Source organism: Amblyraja radiata, chromosome 9, assembly GCF_010909765.2.
Source record: "Amblyraja radiata isolate CabotCenter1 chromosome 9, sAmbRad1.1.pri, whole genome shotgun sequence".
Taxonomy (NCBI): Eukaryota; Metazoa; Chordata; class Chondrichthyes; order Rajiformes; family Rajidae; genus Amblyraja; species Amblyraja radiata.
The window spans coordinates 29,649,169-29,672,563 of record NC_045964.1 but is presented as its reverse complement, the minus strand read 5'-3'; the positions used below and the strand labels follow the sequence as shown (position 1 = coordinate 29,672,563).

The 23,395-nt window shown below is 43.2% G+C and overlaps 1 protein-coding gene across 3 annotated transcripts in view; it reads left to right on the top strand.

The window, feature by feature from the left end:
- The window catches only part of stxbp6 (syntaxin binding protein 6), a 252,243-nt gene that overhangs the window by 34,677 nt on the left and 194,171 nt on the right, over positions 1-23,395 (top strand). For all 3 annotated transcript variants that reach the window (XM_033026972.1, XM_033026973.1, XM_033026975.1), the window contains exon 2: positions 16,087-16,280. In XM_033026972.1, the coding sequence (XP_032882863.1) occupies positions 16,127-16,280 (154 nt within the window). In that variant the 5' untranslated portion in view covers positions 16,087-16,126. The remainder of the gene's footprint in view (positions 1-16,086; positions 16,281-23,395) is intronic.

Sequence of the window (23,395 nt, the reverse complement as noted above, 5' to 3'; positions counted from 1 at the left end):
ACAGAGAAATTGCAGATGGCTCTGGGCATATTTTGTTTCAAATCTGTTCAATGAACAAGATAGCAATAAATTGAAACAAACAAACATGCGTGCACAGGGCAAAAGGCCTGTCCCACTTGGCCGTCATTTGCGCCTCATTTACGCGTCATATGTAAAATAGGTTGGCGCGACGTCGCGGGCAAATCACGCGCCATCATGCGTCAGCACAGCCGTCTGGTGCGCGTGACGTCATTAGAACACCCTGCTTCCCTATTCTGCATCATGACCATCATGGAAGAACTACAGATTTTATTGCTACAGCAACAACAGAGACGTCTGTTAGCAACAGCCCTCATACTTACAGATCAACCAGGCAGGAGTACAACAAGAAAGGCTAGCAAGAAACCCAGGAAGAGGTCTGTGTGGACGAGGTTAGAGGTTACATGACGCGTAAAAGGCGGGCCGACTGCGTATGGGCGGCGCGCGGCGTCGACCTATTTTACATATGACGCGTAAATGAGGCGCAAATTACGGCCAAGTGGGACAGGCCCTTAACTGTAAACATCCTTGATTTGATAAGATCATTCAGATCCTGTTCAAAACAGCTGCCACCAATTCAACAACAAATCAAACACTAAGTTCATGTTTCTTTTGTCTTTAGCTGTTTACTGAGTAAATTAAGAATCCAAGTCACCTTTGTCTTTCCCCATGTGCTAAATACCATTGTCGAGTTATAATAATATGTGGGATAAGGTTTTGTGTGTGGAACAAGACAACTACTTACCAGAGTTAGTTTGAGTTTAGTTTAATTTATTGTCACGTAGCGTGAGGTATAAATGGGGTCAATGGAAGTGAGGTTGGTTTGTGTGATGGTCTGGAATGCGTCCACTATTCTCTGCAATTTCTTGGGATCTTGGATGGAGCTGTTCCCAAACCAAGTTGTGATGCATCCCGATAAAATGCTTTCTACAGCGCATCTGTAAAAGTAGGTGAGAGTTGTTGGGGATATGTCAAACATTCCTAAGCCTTCCAAGGAAATAGAGGCTTTGGTGTGTTTTCTTGGCCATTGCTTCAATATGGGTGGTCCAGATGTTGGTGATATTTACTCCTAGAAATTTGAAGTTTTCAACCATCTCTGCTTGGCGCGTCAATGCAAACCGGGGTATGTGTACCGCTTCGCTTCCTGAAGTCGATCACTATCTCCTTTGTCTTGCTGACATTGAGAGAAAGGTTGTTGTCTCGACACCAGGTCTCAAGGTTCTCAGTCTCCTTCCTGTACTCCGTCTCATCATTATTTGATATCTTGCCCATAATAGTGATTTTGTCTGCAAAGTTATGAATTGAATTAGATTTGTGGAGGGCTGCACAGTCGTGGGTGAGCGAGGAGAAAAGAAGGGGATTGAGAACGCATCCTTGCAGAACACCAATGTTGAGGATTATCGCAGAGGATAATTCTTCCCCCATATCCTCACTGGGGCTGTTGGTCAAGAATTTGAGGATCCAGTTGCAGTGATGAGTGCTGACTCCAAGTTCCACGGGTTATAGATATATAAATGCTAAATTTCTTTCAGGCCCACCGTGAAAGACAAATCCCACTGAGAAAACGATGACGGTGCACTCCAAGTTATTTCATTCTCTACAGGGTTTGCGTTGTTGGGGACTTTTATAGAGAGGCCACACAGAACGGGCCTATTGGCACACCACGTAAAAGCTGAGTTTTGTTTTGCTCATCCTCACTAGCATTTGCCTGCATAGGTGTGGGGCTTTCAAGTACAAGATTGTTGCCTTTGAAAGCGTCTGGAATATGCCTCAGTAGGGTAACCAACATAATCAAGGACTTTTTTCATCTTGGGCATTCCTTTTTCTTCCCTGCTCCTGTTGGGCAGTAGATACAGGAGCTTGAAATTGTGCACCACCAAACTTCTCCCCCTCCGTTATCGGACTATCCCATGAGCGAGGGTACAGTACCAATCTTCCAACCTACGTCATTACCAACATTAAACTTTTTCTATCAAACTGTAATGCCATAATGCTGAAAACTATTCTGCACTCTTTGCTCTCCCTGTTGTGCTTGTGTTTGGCTTGATTGTATTCATTATAGTATGATCTGATTCCACTGGATAGCACGCAAACAAATGCTTTTCACTGTATCTTGGTACCTGTGACAATAGTGAACCAATACCCATGGGATGTACAACAAGAGTGCTTCATTAAAAAAAAAATCAGTGTTGGGTCTCTTTGGCTAAAGGTTTGATCTGACAGTGTCATGTTTATCCAATGGATCAACAGTAATCTATGTAAATGGTGGAAAGAGATACTGTTCCATTGGACAGACTTTGTCAGCCAAGACTATTTAATAGTGTTTGTTATTTTGGTTGATGACTCGAGCACTTTGGGATTCCGTTCCTGCAAGATCAGATTTCAGATGAAGAAGACTGATGACACTTTAGTGTTATTTTCAGCATTTGATTCAAATAGTCATTTTGCTAAATGTGGTCAGTGAAGCTTGAAATCTGAAAGCATGACTTTTTATATAACTGACATTTTGAAATAACTTAATATAAATATTAATATTAGCCTCTGCCAAATTTTTGCTCAGATGACAGACCAGTTATAAGCACAATACAACAATTTAAGACTAGCAATGCATGCTGAAGGGAATTTAATCTGATGCATGCTATGATTCACCACAGTAAATTCTCAGTTGGCCATTCCATATTAATTTGAACAAAAATTGACCCATTAGTAGAAATGTCATAGTCATAAAGTCATACATCACGGAAACTGGCCCCCTCTTTGGCCCTAATCGTCCGGGCCACCTAAGATATCTCTAAACTAGACACAAAATGCTGGAGTAACTCAGCGGGTGAGGCAGCCTCGCTGGATAGAAGGTATGGGTGAAGTTTCGGGTCGATACCCTTCAGTCTCTAAAGTAGTCCTGTTGGCTCATATTTGACCCATATCTCTCTTAATCTCTCTTAATTCAGAACCAGGGGCCACAGTCTTAGAATCTTGGGGAGGTCATTTAAGACTGAGGTGAGAAAAAACTTTTTCACCCAGAGAGGTGTGAATTTATGGAATTCCCTGCCACAGAGGGCAGTGGAGGCCAAGTCACTGGATGGATTTAAGAGAGAGTTAGATAGAGCTCTAGGGGCTAGTGTAGTCAAGGGATATGGGGAGAAGGCAGGCACGGGTTATTGATAGGGGACGATCAGCCATGATCACAATAAATGGCGTGGCTGGCTCGAAGGGCCGAATGGCCTCCTCCTGCACTTATTTTCTATGTTTCTATGTTTCTAATCTTTCTTATCCATTTACAGTTCCAAGTGTCTTTTAAATGCTGTTATAGTATCTGCCTCAACTACTCAGGCAGCTTGTTTCACATATCTACCAACCTTTGTGCGGAAAAAGGTTATTAACTCTTGATTAAACATACAGTGCCCTCCATAATGTTTGGGACAAAGACCCATCGTTTATTTATTTGCCTCTGTACTCCACAATTTGAGATTTGTAATAGAAAAAAAAATTACATGTGGTTAAAGTGCACATTGGCAGATTTTATGAAAAGCCATTTTTATACATCTTGGTTTCACTATGCAGAAATTACAGCTGTGTTTATACATAGTCCCCCCCCCCATTTCAGGGACCCATAATGTTTGGGACACATGGCTTCACATGTGTTTGTAATTGCTCAGGTGTGTTTAATTGCCTCCTTAATGCAGGTATAAGAGTGCTCTCAACACCTAGTCTTTCCTCCAGTCTTTCCATCACCTTTGGACACTTTTATTGTTGTTTATTATCAACATGAGGACCAAAGTTGTGCCAATGAAAGTCAAAGAAGCCATTATAATAAATTTTTATTTAATGGGCGCCTTTCATACATCTCAAGGACACCTTACATAGTAATCGGAATAAAAACATATAATCGGAATAAAACAAGTAATTAAAGACATCACAGTGACACAAATTAAAAACAGAATTCAATCCAAAAACAGAAAATCAAAAACACAGTGTGAAAAGAGAGCAGCGGCAGCCAAAGCGCGCCAGCGTCCACTCTCTCTTCACGGCAGCCATCTTGGACACAGACCTACAGGACTACAATTAGACAAAAAAATCATCCCCCCACAGTGGATAGCACTGTGGAGGAAGGCACAATGTCCAGTCCCCACCCCATGATCACCCCAAATTCAGGCCTATTGAAGCCACCGCAATTGCCTGTACGGAGGCCCGATGTCCCTGGCCGTTCTCACCGGGTGGTCTTGCCCCGGCGTCGGGAGAGTCCTTTCGGCGGCTGGGCCACTTGGAACGGCCGCTTCCTGGTTGGAGCCCGCGGCTGCCGAAGCCGACAAGGCCGCGCCGGTTTGGCGCTCCCAGGCTCCAGATGAAAAAGTCGGCGCCCGCTCTCCGCACTGCCGCCTTGCCGCCTCTACGCACGCCGTCTCTCCGCACGCCGCCTCTCCGCTCCGCAAACCCGCAGCCCGGAGATGTTGCTCACGGCGGTCCAGCTCGCCAGAGCTCCAGCGCGGCGACCCAGGCAAGGCATCGCCTGCTCCGCTCCGCTCCAGCGCTGTGCCGCCACCCAGGCCGAGGTGCTGGGTGGTTCCCGCCAAGAAACGGCGCTCCAAGCCCGCTGGTAGGCCACGAGGACGGGTCGACGGGCAGCCCGGAAAAAAGGCTGCCACACCGACCAGGTAGGGACCTATAAATAAAGTGACACCTACCCCCCACATTAAAAGACCATATCCCCCTACAAACAAAAAAACAGGACTCACTAAAAACTATTAAAAAAAACGAATTTAAGATGGACGGCTGCTGGCTAGCAGCCGTTCACCAAGATGGCTCCTCCTCCTCTATGAGACTGAGAAACAAGAATAAAACTGTTAGAGATATCAGGCAAACCTTAGGCTTACCAAAATCAACTGTTTGGAACATCATTAAGAAGAAAGAGAGCACTGGTGAACTTACTAATCACGAACGGACTGGCAGGCCAAGGAAGACCTCCACAGCTGATGACAGAAGAATTCTCTCAATAATAAAGAAAAATCCCCAAAGACCTGTCCGACAGATCAGAAACACTCTTCAGGCGTCAGGTGTGGATTTGTCAATGACCAGTGTCCGCAGAAGACTTCATGAACAGAAATACAGAGGCTACAATGCAAGATGCAAACCACTGGTTAGCCGCAAAAATAGAATAGTCAAGTTACAGTTTGCCAAGAAGTACTTAAAAGAGCAACCATAGTTCTGCAATAAAGGTCTTGTGGACAGATGAGACGAAGATTAACTTATATCATGGTGATGGCAAGAGCAAAGTATAGAGAGAAGGAACTGCCCAAGATCCAAAGCATACCACCTCATCTGTGAAACACGGTGGTGGGGGTGTTATGGCTTGGGTGCTGAAGGTACTGGCTCACTTATCTTCATTGATGATACAACTGCTAATGGTAGTAGCATAATGAATTCTGAAGTGTATAGACATGCTATCTGCTCAAGTTCAAACAAATGCCTCAAAACACATTGGCCAGCAGTTCATTCTACAGCAAGACAATGATCCCAAACATACTGCTAAAGCAACAAAGGAGTTTTTCAAAGCTAAAAAATGGTCAATTTTTGAGTGGCCAAGTCAATAACCCGATCTGAACCCAATTGAGCATGCCTTTTATATGTTAAAGAGAAAACTGAAGGGTACTAGCCCCCAAAACAAGCATAAGCTAAAGATGGCTGCAAACAGGCCTGGCAGAGCATCACCAGAGAAGACACCCAGCAACTGGTGATATCCATGAATCGCAGACTTCAAGCAGTCATTGCATGCAAAGGATATGCAACATAATACTAAACATAACTAATTTCATTTACATGACATTGCTGTGTCCCAAACATTATGCTGCCCTGAAATGGGGGGGACTATGTATAAGCACTGCTGTAATTTCTACATGGTGAAACCAAAATGTATAAAATTGGCCTTTATTAAAATCTGACAAAGTGCACTTTAACCACATGTGATTTTTTTCTATTACAAATCTCAAATTGTGGAGTACAGCAAATAAATAAATGATGGGTCTTTGTCCCAAACATTATGGAGGGCATTGTATGCCCTCGAGTTCTTGATTCCCCCTACTGTGGATAAAATACTTTGTACATTCATCCCATCTATTCCCATCAGCCTCCTGTGCTCCAAGAAATAAAGTCCTAGCCTGCTCAACTCCATATAGTTCAGGCTAATGTGTATCAAAAACAAAATCAGTCTTCACTGTAAGCAATCCAATTTTCATATGATAGAAACAAGGTTGTCCAGATGCTGCAAATATATTTTATGATCAGTTGCTCTCAGAATCAGCAAAATAAGCAATCTCAGTCAGTGTGGATTCATAAAATAGCTCTTATTTACAGCATTGCACTTTGGTAGGAAAATAGGATTTAAAAATAAATGGTGTACAATATCATGAGGTGAATAGTCCTTTAGCCGCGCAGTCTCTTGCCCAGAGTAGGGGAATCAAGAACCAGACGGAATAGGTTTAAGGTTAGGGGAGGAACCTGAGGGGTAACTTTAATAGGAACCTGAGGGGTAACTTTTTCACACAGAATGTGGTGCGTGTATGGATCAAGCTGCTGGAGGAGGTATTTGAGACAGGTACGATCGCAACATATAAGAACAATTTAGACAGGTACATGATTAGGACAGATTTAGAGTAATATGGGCCAAACACAGGTCAGTGGGACTAGCATAGATGGGACATGTTGGCAGCTATGGGCAAGTTGAGCTGAAGGGCCTGTTTCCACGCTCTCTGGCTCTATAAATATAATTCAGAATTCAGAAATACTCTGCTTGTAAAGTGCTTTGGGGTATCCTGAAATTATAATATATACAATTTATAGAGTAAGGTCATTATCTGATTAGTCTCTTATTTGAAAGAATGAACCAAACTGCTTCATTTCTGATCTACTGCTGGACTACATGTTATGTAATTTTAAGGAAATGAATGGATGCTTTTTACCAAGCTTAACAAATAGATCCTGTTGCACAATTCTGGAGTATTAATCTACAGGGAAGTTAAAAAAATTGTCTTCTGATTTCCAGCCTTTTTTAAAAGGATCAGCTCCAATCATTAATTGAGGCAGAAGGTTTGAGAAAGTGTTTCTTATAACCAATTGTGTCTGATGCCTTTTCCATGTATACACATAAATAATTTTGTGTCATAAGAACATATAAACTAGGAACAGGACTAAACCACTTGCCCTTTAAGCCTGCTCCAGCATTTGGTAATTGTTAACACCTCTGCATTCCCATCTACAAGCAGTATCCTTGTCTGATCAAGAAACTATCTACCATTGTCTTAAAATTGTTCAGACTCTGCTTCCACCAAAGATGCAGTGAAGAACTGTTCCAAATTCATCTTCAGAGTAAAAAAAGTCCCATCTCTATCTTAAGTGAGTAACCTTTATACATTTCCCCCTCATTCTTGATTCTCCCACACGAAGAAAGCCGCTCCTTATCTGACCCTTCAAAGTATTTCAACATCTTATTGTTTTAGCCTTGCCACTCTGACTCCTGTCTCCAGCAGGTGCAGGCCTAACCTGTCTGTCCACTCCATATTTGGTAACTTGTTCCTTCCAAGAATATATCCAGGAAACCTTCCGTGAATTGCTTTCAACGTGTTATCGTAGCAGAGAAGGTTAATTTGAGTTCATTTGCTTTGAGGATAGATTGTAAAAATGTTTACATTAAACATATGATCAAGGAAGGATCGTGCTGCGCTGTTTAAATGTGCAGACCTACCAATAGATCTGTGCATAATTCTATGAAGGCAAAGAATTACAGATCAAGAATCAAGTGTGTTTAATTGTCATAAGCACCAGGAATTGAGCAGCAAATGTCTTACTTGCTGCAGTTTTACAGACACAATAATGCAACAACACAATGATTAATTATACAATAATCAATAAACTATCAGTAACATTAGGTAACAAACACCCAAAATTGCAACCTATACAAAGTCCATAGTAGATTGTGGTTGAAGTAGGATTGTGCAGTTTGGTTCAAGAGCTTGATGGTTAATGGGAAGAAGCTGCTCCAAAAATTAGAGGTCATGGTACTTGTGCTCCTGTATCTTCCTCGTGGTAACAGCGATATGAGATTGTTGATAGGGTGGTGTGGGTCTTTGATATTTGCTACCTATCAGAACTAGCGCTGTCTGTAAAACCATTTGATGGTGTGTTGGTCAATACTTGTGATGGACCAGGCAACATCCTCCAGCTTCTGCAGTCTTCTGCATTTTTGGGTGTTTGTTAACTAACCAGGCCATGATGCAATCAATCACTATGCTCTCCACTGTAGAGGTTTAATAGAGTATTCGCCAACCTGTCAAATCTCATAAATTTTCCAAGGAAGTAGAAACACTGATGAGAATTCTTTGTGATTACATCAGTGTGCTGGGCCTGAGACAGATCCTCAGAGATGGGTATGGCCAAGAACTTGAAGGCGTTGACTCTCTCTATTGCCGTCCCATTTTAGAATCCTCTGCCCAGAGGATAAGCCTGCGTTCATTTGCTTATTTGTCAGTTCGTTGCAGTGAAGGCGCTGTGCACACGGCAGCCCCAGCCAACAGTGGCATGTCTTTTTCTTTTTTTTTCACTTTTAATTTAATTTTAATTTCAGGTTTTTGTGTACCTTATGTGTTATGACTGTTGGCAGACCAATTTCCCTCCGGGGATGAATAAAATTCTGTCGTATTGTATCGTCCCAACAATTAAGACCCGTTCATGGGTTTACCACTGACCCTTTCTGAAATCAGCAATTAGTTCTTTGGTCTTGCTAACAATAAGTGCACGATTCTGGCACATGTGATTTTTTTTTCTATTACAAATCTCAAATTGTGGAGTACAGAGGCAAATAAATAAATGATGGGTCTTTGTCCCAAACATTATGGAGGGCACTGTATGTTTAATCAAGAGTTAATAACCTGAGGGGCAACTTTTTCTGCACAAAGGTTGGTAGATATGTGAATCAAGCTGCCTGAGATAGTAGTTGAGGCAGATACTATAACAGCATTTAAAAGACATTTGGAACTGTAAATGGATAAGAAAGATTAAGAGAGATATGGGTCAAATATGAGCCAACAGAACTAGTTTAGAGAAGGGTCTGGACCCGAAACGTCGCCCATACCTTCTCTCCAGAGATACTGCCTCACCCGCTGAGTTACTCCAGCATTTTGTGTCTGGCTTAGAGATATCTTGGGTGGCCCGGACGAGTTGGGCCAAAGAGGGGGCCAGTTTCCGTGATGTACGACTTTATGACTGTGACATTTCTACTAATGGGTCAATTTTTGTTCAAATTAATATGGAATGGCCAACTGAGAATTTACTGTGGTGAATCATAGCATGCATCAAGAACACATGCATAAGCTGTTGCTTATCGATGAGAGCTCACCATTCAACACCTATCATCAGAACTGGGTCTCTGCTCATCCCTATGCAATTGCATCCTCAACTATCCAATTGGCAAACCTGAATCAGAACAAAAGGGCACTTAAAGGCAGTGTACCCTGATCCCCTCTACTCACTCTATATCCATGACTGCGTAGCTAAACATAGTTTCAACAGCATCGTTAAACTCACCAAGGCCACCATCGTTGTTTGGATGAACAAAGAATGATAATGAATCAGAGGACAGGCGGGAGATTGCCAATCTGGTTGAATGCGGTAGATCCCCTCGATGGAAGGGAGGTCAGAGCCGATGATGGACTGGGCAGTGTTTACTACTTTTTGTAGTCTTTTCCTCTCCAGGGCGCTCAAGTTGCCAAACCAAGCCACGATGCAACCGGTCAGCATGCTCTCTACTGTGCACCTGTAGAAGTTAGAGAGAGTCCTCCTTGACAAACCGACTCTCCGTAATCTTCTCAGGAAGTAGAGGCGCTGATGTGCTTTCTTAATAATTGCATCTGTGTTCTCGGAGCTAATTCAGTGTATTTGAATTAGCTTGCCTAAGCCACGGCTTCTGACTGCCTGGATGTACACTTTACAATAATGTGTTTTGCAAAAAACCAAATGTTTTGCTTGTAACCAGGATGTTAGCACTGACAGTTTGATACATAAGATGCTGTAAGTTGTCAGTGCTTGGATGATTTGAGAAAACGACAGAATTTTGCAACTGACCGCACAATGTTTTGAAGATGATTAGCTCTTACAGCACAACCTCTCTGACGTCGACTCTGAGTATTTCAAACTGGAAAGATGTATTAATTAAGCGATCAGTTTTGTGACGATGCCTTTGTTCAGAGGGTGATTATGTGAATGTGCAGGAATGTAAATCAGTGCAGCGTGCTGTTTCGTCCGCTGTACAGCAGAGCCTCTAGAATGTCTATTGTCTATAAGAATGCTGAAAACAGCTTTGGGCCTTGGCCCAGTAGTTGCCTTGAAGCAGTAAATATCTTTGGATAATCTCCTGTCCAGACAGTTTCTCTATTGCCATCAAAGTGAAAGGTCCTGCTTAGAAATGATTTACAGGCCCCTTAACAATTTATTTACTAACCACTGTTTTAACAGTTGTGATTTTGAAAACTTTCATTAAAATGGTAAAGGTTTTGGTTAGTGTTAATTTTTGTGGTAACCATGGAGTAAAATTTTATTTAATTTTACAAGCATGAAGCTACAGAGTGGAAGATTTGATCATGTGGACAATATGGCCTCTGGACCTCCATCAATGTTTTTGCATTAGGTTTCGCTGAAGCTCCATGGAAATATGGCTGGATATTTGGTAGCAACCTTCTTTTCTGAGCAGGTGACCGTTTTGTTATTTTTGTCATTTTGTCTAACCAAGGACAGATTAAAAAAAAAAAAGGAATATATTGCAGATACAGAAATAGCTATGACCATCAATCCAGCTGGTCCTTATTCTCCACTACTGAGTTCACATAAGAGTCCTTAGATAAATAGAAATTGAAAGCAGAGCACTAATTCCTTTGTCGACTCACCAGCGATTTTCCCATTTAGTCTCCGATTTTTGTCTCTTGTCATGGTTTTGCTGTTTCCTATTCTGATGCGTTCCGTGGCAGTTTTAAGATCTTGTTAAATCATAGTGTTAAAATGAGTTCTTTTTGCCAGTCTATTTCAAGAAAACTTGAGTCAAACCATTGCTGCTAAAATCAGTTCTTTATTCTGTCAGCGCTGGAGAATTCTTTAAACCTTCCAACACAGTTAGAAACTCTGGGGCAGGTCGAAAGAATTACTGACTTTGGCATAAATGTAACACATTATATAGGTAAAAGACAAGGATAGTACAAAAGGAGTGGCAAACTATTAACCAATCATTATGGTTTACCATACATTTAACTTATTTGCATTAACCAATCAACTAAATCCTTTCCATTGATTGACAACACGTATAGTCACATGATTTTCCCTTTTCCAGCCCCTTTACAACCTTCTTCCCCTCTGTGGTTTCTTCAACCTCTTTGCTCAAAATCATTTTATTTCAATAAAGCAAAACCACAGATATACAACTAATTCTCAGAATATATACATAATACAACAATCACACAACACATACATACAAAACATATTTTCACTTTTGGAAGAGAAAGTTATTTCTAAAACCGATTTAAACAAAGTCTAATACTTACAATCATAATTAAACACAATACACTTCACAATTAATTTCCTTACAACCACATAGTTAAAATACAGTTACTTATGGATTACAAAGATTAAAGATGAGTTTTGCCTCATTCTTACAAAGTGATAAAGACAAAGTTCTAATCACACAATTCCCAACTACAGACACATAAAGGCCATTAATTGTCACACTTGATTGCTTCTTCCCAAGCTCGGGTCTAATTTCATTCTGTATTACAACCTCCCCCTACTATCTCTGGAGGAAAGGAATGTAACGCTTCTTCACTAAAAGCATTCCTCACAACAAATGAAAGAGTATCAAAACAGAGTTACTTTCTCAGTTTCTGGTAACCATAAGAAATCCTTTTGCAAAGGTCACACAACCATCACCTATGCCTTAACTCTTATCCCAACATAAACACATGTAAACAGCACAAACCATCTCACAGTCTAGTATCTACCCTGGGTGCCTACAATCCCATAGGCAACCATAAATCGACTTAAATGACACAGCCAAACTCTGAGATGTGTCACAAAGGAAGAAGGATGGTGCCCATGTCATGGAGAAAGATCCCATTTACAACTTCCATTATAAACAGCAACCTAAACCAACTACAACTTCTCACAGCATGATTATTGCTTCAAAGCAATAAATAAAGATATGCCTATTCAGATCAACCTTTCCATGTTATGATAAGCCATCTGTTCTCCTGTGTGTGTTCTTTGTTCTTTATTTCTTTGTGGAGGCCTGTATTTCTGAAAGTCCCAACTCCAAACCCTTCTCTTGCAACTTAACACAAGTTCCTTAAGAACTTATCATTTGAGCAATTTTATTATATATTTCCTCAATAGTTTGACATGAAACGTAGCCAGCCTAACTAATGGAAGGGTACTTAGGGCTTCCCCCATGTAAATTACAAGCTAGTCACTACACATGGGTTGTCCAGATCAAAAGCCATCTTCAGGACAATAAATTGTTACAGGATAAGTGGACAAATGTGGAGAAGTAAAGAATGAGAATGGATAGGCAGGAGGATGTATTTGAGATATGTCAATCGCAGTAAAACGTCTGCTATTAAATTGTTTGGAAATACTGATGGTTTGGCAACTGGCTCTCTGGGATTTGGATTTTGGATATAATTGGTCAACAGTTTCAGTAGAATAGTGGGATCCCGTTGGTAGACAAAGCTGGAGAAAATCAGCGGGTGAGGCAGCATCAATGGAGCGAAGGAATAGGCGACGTTTCGGGTCGAGACCCTTCTTCAGACTGATGTCGGGAGGGGTGGGGGGCGGGAAAAAGAAAGGAAGAGGCGGGACAGTAGGCTGTGGGAGAGCTGGGAATGGGAGGGGAAGGAGGGAGAAAGCAAGGACTACCTGAAATTGGAGAAGCCAATGTTCATACCGCTGGGGTGTAAACTACCCAAGCAAAATATGAGGTGCTGTTCCTCCAATTTGCAGTGGGCCTCACTCTGGCCATGGAGGAGGCCCGGGACGGAAAGGTCAGATTCGGAATGGGAGGGGGAGTTGAAGTGCAGAGCCACCGGGAGATCAGGTTGGTTATTGCGAACTGAGTGGAGGTGTTGTGCGAAGCGATCGCCAAGCCTGCACTTGATCTCACCAAGGTTGATCATACGCTGAATAATCCAACCAGATTTTTGTTTGGAAGTGGAAAGAGATAATAGAAATTGCATTAATTGCAACGTGTAAAAAGAGTTGAGATACTGTATTATAATTTTGCTGCATGTCATTGTGGTATATATCATGTCTTGTTTAGTTTGCGACTTTATTTGAAGCAGAAATAATATGTGAATGCTTCATTGACCATAATTCCGACTGGTAACTACGCACTTCGTCCGAGCACATTATCGCACGCCGTTTTGTTAATAAAACTCGTTTGGAAAATCAACTCTTCTCATCCACCAAATTGGTGACCCCGACGCGTTCAACCGAAGATTGGACGACATCATGCAGGACAATTACCTTTCTGCCGCCGCTCCCGACGGCCATCAAAACGCCGTCAGCCTGAAACAGCCCGGGTTTTGGCCGGATCAGCCTCAGGTGCGGTTGCAGTTTCATCTGCACCACATCGTGGCGGACGAAACAAAGTACTTCCATGTGGTGGGAGCCCTGTCGCAGGAGTCTGCCTCCCGTCTACTGCCCTATCTTCGGGATCCTCCCACAACCGCTAAATATGATGGCCTCAAGGCCCTCCGATTACATACCTTTTGACAGCCGCAGGGATCGTGCCGCCCGCATCCTTCACATGGACGGTTTGGGAGATCACTGGCCATCCGTTCGCATGGCAAAGATGCTCGCACTCATGGAAGGCCAACGCCCGTGCATGTTCGAACAGGCGTTTCTCGAGGAGAAGCCTGACGATGTTCGCCAAATGCTCGCCGGCGCGGACTTCACCGATCCCCTGCAGCTCGTGGAGTGGGCCAACGAACTCTGGCCGACCAGACACCAGGATATCTGCGCCATCAACCGTGTGCCGGCACCAGCGCGCCTTTCGCCTCGGCAGTTCCACGAGGAAGGCACGCCCTCGTCTCCCACCGAAGAACCACAGCAGTGTCTCGAGACTCACGGTAGGCACCGTTGGTGTTACTCCTGGCGTTGGCGGAGGCTCGACGCTGCTGCCATCCCTGCACGTTTCAGGGAAATGCCTCGGCCGATCGTCTGTAGAGGCGATCGTGATCGGCCCAAACAACTGCCTCTACGTCCGCGACCGCCATTCCGGCCGGCGTTCCTGATAGACTCAGGTGCGATCGTCAGCATCCTTCCCCCGACCGGCCATGACACTCGTGCTGGTTAAAAGGGCCCCGTTCTCTTGGCCGTTAACGGGAGCGACATCCGAACGTACGATATGCGGACCATTACCCTCACTTTCGACTCCCGCCTGTACAAGTGGACATTTATCATTGCGAGCGTTGCCCAGCTGCTCTTGGGACCCGATTTCCTCCGCGCTTTCTTCCTCATCGTCGATTTAAGGGGCAGTCGCATGATTCCATGGTCGGCCATTGGCCCCTCTGCACCGCACAACCCACCCCCACCCGTCCCGCAGCTTAATGCCATGGCCGAGGTCGAAAGCCCGCTATCAGGGCGGGCGGGGTGCAGGAGGAGGAGGAGGTGGAGGCGCTGTCGCTGCCTTTGTGCGGGGACCATCTTTCGCTCCGACCTTCTGTCACCCCGCACCTAGTATCTATGCCCCGCACGACAGCCGTCGCCGACACGAAACGTCACATTCCTTTTCTCCAGAGATGCTGCCTGACCTGCTGAGTTACTCCAGTTTTTTGTGTCTATCTTCGGTATGAACCAGTATCAGTAGTGCCAAGCTGGGCAAAATGACTCGGCGTTTAGGTTGCCCGGCGGCACTTTGGGTGATCATTGGCACCCGGGCAACCACTAATTTCGAGCCCTGAAATGTGACATCTCCAAGTTTGCGGATGACACAAAGCTGGGTGGCAGTGTGAGATGCGAGGAGGATGCCATGAGGCTGCAGAGTGACTTGGATAGTTTGGGCGAGTGGGCAGATGCATGGCAGATGCAGTATAATGTGGATAAATGTGAGGTTATCCACTTTGGTGGCAAAAACAAGAAGGCAGATTATTATCTAAATGGTGTCAGATTAGTAAAGAGGAGGTGCAACGAGACCTGGGTGTGCTTGTAATCAGTCACTGAAAGTAAGCAATGCAGGTTAAGCAGGCTTCATTGCGTGAGGATTTGAGTTTTGGAGCAAGTTATTCAGGGCCCTGGTGAGACCGCACCTGAAGTATTGTGTGCAATTTTGGCCTCCTAATTTGAGGAAATTGAAGGATGAGAGGAAATCTTATGGAAACATATAAATTTCTTAAAGGATTGGACAGGCTAGATGCAGGAAAAATGTTCCCGATTTTGGGGGATTCCAGAACCAGGGGCCACAGTTTAAGAATAAGGGGCAGGCCATTTAGGACTGAGATGAGGAAAAACTTTTTCACCCAGAGTGTTGTGAATCTATGGAATTCTCTGCCACAGGCAGTGGAGGCCAATTTCACTGGGATGCTTTCAAGAGGGAGTTAGATTTAGCTCTTGGAGCTAAAGGAATCAAGGGATATGGGGAAAAAGCAGGAACCGGGTAGTGATTTTAGATGATCAGTCGTGATCATATTGAATGGCGAATGGCCTACTCTTCCACCTATTTTTCTATGTTGCTATGTTCATTGTGTGCATTGTGTTCTCAGACTGATGTTTTAAATTGGAGTCTGTTGCTCATTAGTTATCCTTTCCAGGGTTTCTGAACTATGTACTTGAAGTATTTTGATTCCCTCAAGAGTTTTTTTTGTTAAAATGTTCCACACAGTCAAGTACAGAATATGTTTGATTTTCTAAAACAAATTGAAATGGTTCCAGTTTGTGCAAAAGGTGACTTTTTTAAAAGGTTTTGGCTAGATTATTGTAATTACAGAGAATTTAATTTAGAACTGAGTTATATATTAGAACTTAATTATATTCTTTTTCCTATAGATTCCAATAACTAAGCTGCTTTCCCTTCTCCCCATCCACGATGAGTGCCAAACCTGCTATCAACAAGGAGATTTTTGCTCCACACAATGAGAGAATGCTTGCGGCCGTCCAGGTCAAACGAAGAACCAAAAAAAAGATTCCATTTCTAGCAACAGGAGGTCAGGGGGAATATTTGACCTACATCTGTTTGTCAGGTAAAGTTAATGTGACACTTGTTATACTTCCTTCATTGACTTAATTAAAAGCCATCATCATCTGCTGGAAGAGATGAAGTTGTAATTTTTAAAATAAAACGAGACGGGCAAATCTCCATCTTCAATTTGGGAGAAAATAAAAGGTGGCTGAATTGATGTTGTTATGCTGTACAGTCGATTTGAAACACAAGAACATATACTAAGAGAATTGGTACCCATTCATGGAATGAAGGTTATGCAGTTGCAAAACGACTTAACAGGAAGATGTTGTGCCACCGTGCACTTGAGTAAATTTGGGCTCAATTTAAGTTTGTGCAGGGATGGAGTATTTGTTGTGTTCCTTTCTTGCGTGCCATCCCATGACCAGTATGATAGCAAGGATGATCTGTGTTAATAACGACTTACTTCATAATGCAGGACAATTATAAAAGGGCAGGAGAAACCATGTCATAGTGCTGTGATATAGGGTTATATCACTCAGACTGCAAGCTCAGATTTTGATGAGAAAAATGAATAAATAAAGTAAACGTCATCACTTAGAGCTGTCGTAAAGTGAATTCACTAAGATTTGTTATTACTGATTTGATATTATATTATCAGTCAAATGCCTGCTGTTTCAGTACTCCGTCCCTGTCCTCCTGACATCTGTTGCTATCCTGTTCTTTTATTCACAACTGTCCCTGGCTTTGTATTGTTTCCAAGTTATGAATGTATATCATAAAGGGGAATGATCCTAATATGACCCTGGTGAATACCATATAATTCAATTTCAAAATCAATAAATCACCTCTATTCTGTGGCTTAACCAATCCTGTATTGATCCTGTCACAGTCCTTTTTATCCTTTGGCTATAATTTTGCTGGTAAATGTATTATGTGATACTTCAGATAGCCCAAATCCACATTAACCAAATGAACTTTATAAATCCTCTCCACTATTTCCTGAAAAGAATGCGACCAGGGTAGCCAAATGGATTTGCATTGTCGAATCCAAATGCCAATTATAGAGTCAGAGTTGTACAGGCTCTTTGGCCTACTCTGTCCATGCTGATCAAGTTGCCCAATCAAATGTCCCACTTCTCTGTTCCTGGCCCTGTACATCTTTGGAATGTGAGAGGAAACCAGAGCTCCCAGAGAAAATCCACACAGTCACGAGGAGAATGTTTGAATGTAATGGCACTCTCTACTACCTGGGAGATATTACAATGTCACGCAGGCTTTGTACATTTGACAACCCTTCTGTTCATGCTCTAAAGCTTTCCTAACCATGTACCTGTCCAAGTCTCTTTTAAAAGTCGTAATTATATCCGCCTCTAGCACTTCCTCTGGCAGCTCGTTTGATGTGCACCCCACCCTGTGTATAAATTATGTGTAATTTATGTTTTAGGTGTTGTCTGAGTCTATGTTCCTGCAATGCTGCTGCAAGCACGATTTTCATTGCAGCTCTACCTAGCCATACTTGTGCAAATGACAATAAATGTGCCTTGACTCTTCAGCAATCATTTTCTATTTATGTTTATAAATTGTTAGGTTGGTTGCTTATCTGTCATTATCTGTCGTCTTTGTTGCTCCAACTCCTATGTTAAGATCTCCCCTGTCCTATTAACTTTAAACTTGGGTTTTAGCTATTATTAGTCATATTGTCAAAAACCTGTTCTTTGTTTCTTTACTTGTCTCATTTTATCATCTATCTTTTAGTCATACTTATGCCATCCTTATCCTTCTGTATGAATTTATCTACCCTGTGTGTGAACCATTTTCTTTTTTTCATGGCCTCATTTGTTCAATTTATTTTTTGTTCACCAATAAAGCAAAACTCTTTCAGTAATGCATTATTGCACCTAATTGTACCTCAGCAATTTTTTTAAATTATGCTTAACTTACTGATAACACCACTCCCTATGACAATTCCTGAGCCATACCCTTTATTTCCGCAAGATCTCCTTTGTAGGCCATTCTCACCACCATATCAACCCTATACCCCTTGCACTGTTACATACTCTTTTTCATTCCCAAGATCCTTTCCAGTTCCTTCCCTTATTAGAAATTCCCTGATTGGGAAAACTCCCCTGCACATATTTCAGGAATGTTGCCCTCCTTTTGTTCTCCTGCCACTATCCTACACACTGGGGGTAATTTATAATTTTTTACTGGAGCCAATTAACTTACAAACCTGTACGTCTTTAGAATGTGGGAGGAAACCAGAGCCTCCGGAGAAAACCCACACAGTTATGGGGAGAATGTTTGAATATAATGGCACTCTCTGCTACCTGGGAGATATTACAATAAACACACAATCTTTGCACATTGGACAACCCCTTATCAAGCGTGAAGAACTTTCTCAAGTCAAACAGTAAGCAAAAATAACTTGTTTAAGAAGGAACTGCAGATGCTGGCAAATCGAAGGTACACAAAAATGCTGGAGAAACTCAGCGGGTGCAGCAGCATCTATGGAGGGAAGGAAATAAAAATAACTTATTTGGCCACATCAAACATCTTAGAGGCTGGAATATTTAATGGAGTATACACAACGATTAAAGCAGATGCTAAAATATCACTCAAATTAGTTTAAAATTCAAAATAGTTTGACATCTTTCTCTGCAGAAATCTTTAACCACATACATTAAATTGTCCGCTTGGTCCAGAGAGCTTGCGAAGTAGGAATTATAGCTTTATATGGCACTAAAAAGAATTTTAGTATTTTGTATCAACCTAAGATTTTGGGATATTAAGCAGTCACAATAGTCTAAAGCCTTTGCAATGTCATTGTTTTACATAGATACAACAGCAAAGATTGAAAAACAGTGCTCCCTGTTCAGAAGCAGGGAGTCACTGCAGCTTCCTAGTTTCTGTTTAACATGAATACAATACAATACATACAATATAATACCTTTTATTATCATTTGAACCTCACATGAGGTTCAAACGAAATTTGGTTTCTGCAGCCATACAAAAAAAGAACCAAGACACACACCAACACAATTCAATTCACATAAACATCCATCACAGTGAGTCCTCCTCACTGTGATGGAAGGCAAAACTTAAACATATCTCTCCCCTGCACTCCCCTCTCCCCCCCATGTCAGAGTCAAAGACAGAGTCAAAGCCCCCGGCGGGCGATGTTAAATGTCCCGCAGCCATTAAAGCCACGCCGGGCGATGCAAGGCCACGCACCGGGTCTTGGTGTTGGAGCCCCGGCGGGCTCTTGGTGTTGGAGCCCCGGCAGGCTCTTGGTGTTGGAGCCCCGGCGGGCGCTCACAAAGTCCCGCGGCCATTCCAAGCCGCGCGGGGCGGTGATGTAGGCCCCGCTCCAGGTAATCTTCAACGGCCGCAACTCGGGCGGGAGAAGTCGCCGTTGCGGAAGCCCCGAAAAGCGGTCTCCCACCAGGGACCCGCGGGCTCCCGGTATTACTGTCCACAGACCTGCGGTAGTAGCTTCCGAATCTCCGGGTGTCGGGTCACAGCAGCGTCCACCACAGCTCCACCCGCTCCGGACTCGGCCAGCTCCGTGATGGTGAGTAGATCCGCAGCTCCGCGACTGGAGCCCCAGGTCATTCCTGTTGGAGGCCGCTCCACGTTGCAGCCCCAACGACAACGGAGACCCGACAAAGAAAAGGTCGGGTCTCCCATGCAGGGGAAAGACCTTAAAGTTCCCCCACCCCACCCCACCCCCACACACATACCCCGACAAAAAAAACAATAAAAACTACATAGAACAAGACAGAAAACAATAAAAAGACAGACGGACTGCAGAGGCTGCTGCTGACAAGAGTACATATGTACTCCAGATGTTAGTGCCAGTGTTAGGATGTAAACATGCAGTTTTCTGGTGGTTGTTGCGAGAGCAGGAACAGGGAGATACGGGACCTGAACGTGTGGCTGAGGAACTGGTGCACGGGGCAGGGATTTAGATTCTTAGATCACTGGGATCTGTTTTAGGGTAAGGGGGAACTGTACAAAAGGGACGGATTGCATCTTAACAGGTGTGGGACCAGCATTCTGGCAGGCAGGTTTGCCACTGCTACACGGGTGGTTTTAAACTGAATAAGGGGGGTGGGGTGTCGAATGGGATAGTGGAGGATGGAGTTAAAGGGAAACGGTTTCTTAAATGTGTGAGCGTAGAGACAGAGGGGTGTAAAATGAGGGTAGAAGCAATAGGTAGCAAGGTGAAAAGTAAAAGTGGCAGGCAGACAAAACCAGGGCAAAAATCAAAAAGGGCCACTTTTCAACATAATTGTATAAGGGGTAAGAGTGTTGTAAAAACAAGCCTGAAGGCTTTGTGTCTCAATGCAAGGAGCATTCGTAATAAGGTGGATGAGTTGAATGTGCAGATAGCTATTAATGACTATGATATAGTTGGGATCACGGAGACATGGCTCCAGGGTGACCAAGGCTGGGAGCTGAACATCCAGGGATATTCAATATTCAGGAGGGATAGACAGAAAGGAAAAGGAGGTGGGGTAGCATTGCTGGTTAGAGAGGAGATTAACGCAATGGAAAGGAAGGACATTAGTTTGGAGGATGTGGAATCGGTATGGGTAGAACTGCGAAACACTAAGGGGCAGAAAACGCTGGTGGGTGTTGTGTACAGGCCACCTAACAGTAGTAGTGAAGTTGGAGATGGTATCAAACAGGAAATTAGAAATGCGTGCGACAAAGGCAAAACCGTTATAATGGGTGATTTCAATCTACATGTAGATTGGGTGAATCAAATTGGCAGGGGTGCTGAGGAAGAGGATTTCTTGGAATGTATGCGGGATAGTTATCTAAATCAACATGTAGAAGAACCAACGAGAGAGCAGGCTATTTTAGACTGGGTATTGAGTAATGAGGAAGGGTTAGTTAGCAGTCTTGTTGTACGTGCCCCCTTGGGCAAGAGTGACCATAATATGGTTGAGTTCTTCATTAGGATGGAGAGTGACATTGTTAATTCAGAAACAATGGTTCTGAACTTAAAGAAAGGTAACTTTGAGGGTATGAGACGTGAATTGGCCAAGATTGACTGGCAATTAATTCTAAAAGGGTTGACGGTGGATATGCAATGGAAGACATTTAAAGACTGCATGGATGAACTACAAAAATTGTTCATCCCAGTTTGGCAAAAGAATAAATCAGGGAAGGTAGTACATCCGTGGATAACAAGGGAAATCAGGGATAGTATCAAAGCGAAGGATGATGCGTACAAATTACCCAGAAAAAGCAGCATACCGGAGGACTGGGAGAAATTCAGAGACCAGCAGAGAAGGACAAAGGGCTTAATTAGGAAAGGAAAAATAGATTATGAAAGAAAACTGGCAGGGAACATAAAAACTGACTGCAAAAGTTTTTATAGATATGTGAAAAGAAAGAGATTAGTTAAAACAAATGTAGGTCCCTTGCAGTCAGAAACAGGTGAGTTGATCATGGGGAACAAGGATTATGGCGGACCAATTGAATAACTACTTTGGTTCCGTCTTCACTAAGGAAGACATAAATAATCTGCCGGAAATAGCAGGGGACCGCGGGTCAAAGGAGTTGGAGGAATTGAGTGAAATCCAGGTTAGCCGGGAAGTGGTGTTGGGTAAATTGAATGGATTAAAGGCCGATAAATCCCCAGGGCCAGATAGGCTGCATCCCAGAGTACTTAAGGAAGTAGCTCCAGAAATAGTGGATGCATTAGTAATAATCTTTCAAAACTCTTTAGATTCTGGAGTAGTTCCTGAGGATTGGCGGGTAGCAAACGTAACCCCACTTTTTAAGAAGGGAGGGAGAGAGAAAACGGGGAATTACAGACCAGTTAGTCTAACATCGGTAGTGGGGAAACTACTAGAGTCAGTTATTAAAGATGGGATAGCAGCACATTTGGAAAGTGGTGAAATCATTGGACAAAGTCAGCATGGATTTACAAAAGGTAAATCATGTCTGACGAATCTTATAGAATTTTTCGAGGATGTAACTAGTAGCAGTGGATAGGGGAGAACCAGTGGATGTGGTGTATCTGGACTTCCAGAAGGCTTTCGACAAGGTCCCACATAAGAGATTAGTATACAAACTTAAAGCACACGGCATTGGGGGTTCAGTATTGATGTGGATAGAGAACTGGCTGGCAAACAGGAAGCAAAGAGTAGGAGTAAACGGGTCCTTTTCACAATGGCAGGCAGTGACTAGTGGGGTACCGCAAGGCTCAGTGCTGGGACCCCAGCTATTTACAATATATATTAATGATCTGGATGAGGGAATTGAAGGCAATATCTCCAAGTTTGCGGATGACACTAAGCTGGGGGGCAGTGTTAGCTGTGAGGAGGATGCTAGGAGACTGCAAGGTGACTTGGATAGGCTGGGTGAGTGGGCAAATGTTTGGCAGATGCAGTATAATGTGGATAAATGTGAGGTTATCCATTTTGGTGGCAAAAACAGGAAAGCAGACTATTATCTAAATGGTGGCCGACTAGGAAAAGGGGAGATGCAGCGAGACCTGGGTGTCATGGTACACCAGTCATTGAAAGTAGGCATGCAGGTGCAGCAGGCAGTGAAGAAAGCGAATGGTATGTTAGCTTTCATAGCAAAAGGATTTGAGTATAGGAGCAGGGAGGTTCTACTGCAGTTGTACAGGGTCTTGGTGAGACCACACCTGGAGTATTGCGTACAGTTTTGGTCTCCAAATCTGAGGAAGGACATTATTGCCCTAGAGGGAGTGCAGAGAAGGTTCACCAGACTGATTCCTGGGATGTCAGGACTGTCTTATGAAGAAAGACTGGATAGACTTGGTTTATACTCTCTAGAATGTAGGAGATTGAGAGGGGATCTTATAGAAACTTATAAAATTCTTAAGGGGTTGGACAGGCTAGATGCAGGAAGATTGTTCCTGATGTTGGGGAAGTCCAGGACAAGGGGTCACAGCTTAAGGATAAGGGGGAAATCCTTTAAAACCGAGATGAGAAGAACTTTTTTTCACACAGAGAGTGGTGAATCTCTGGAACTCTCTGCCACAGAGGGTAGTCGAGGCCAGTTCATTGGCTATATTTAAGAGGGAGTTAGATGTGGCCCTTGTGGCTAAGGGGACCAGAGGGTATGGAGAGAAGGCAGGTACGGGATACTGAGTTGGATGATCAGCCATGATCATATTGAATGGCGGTG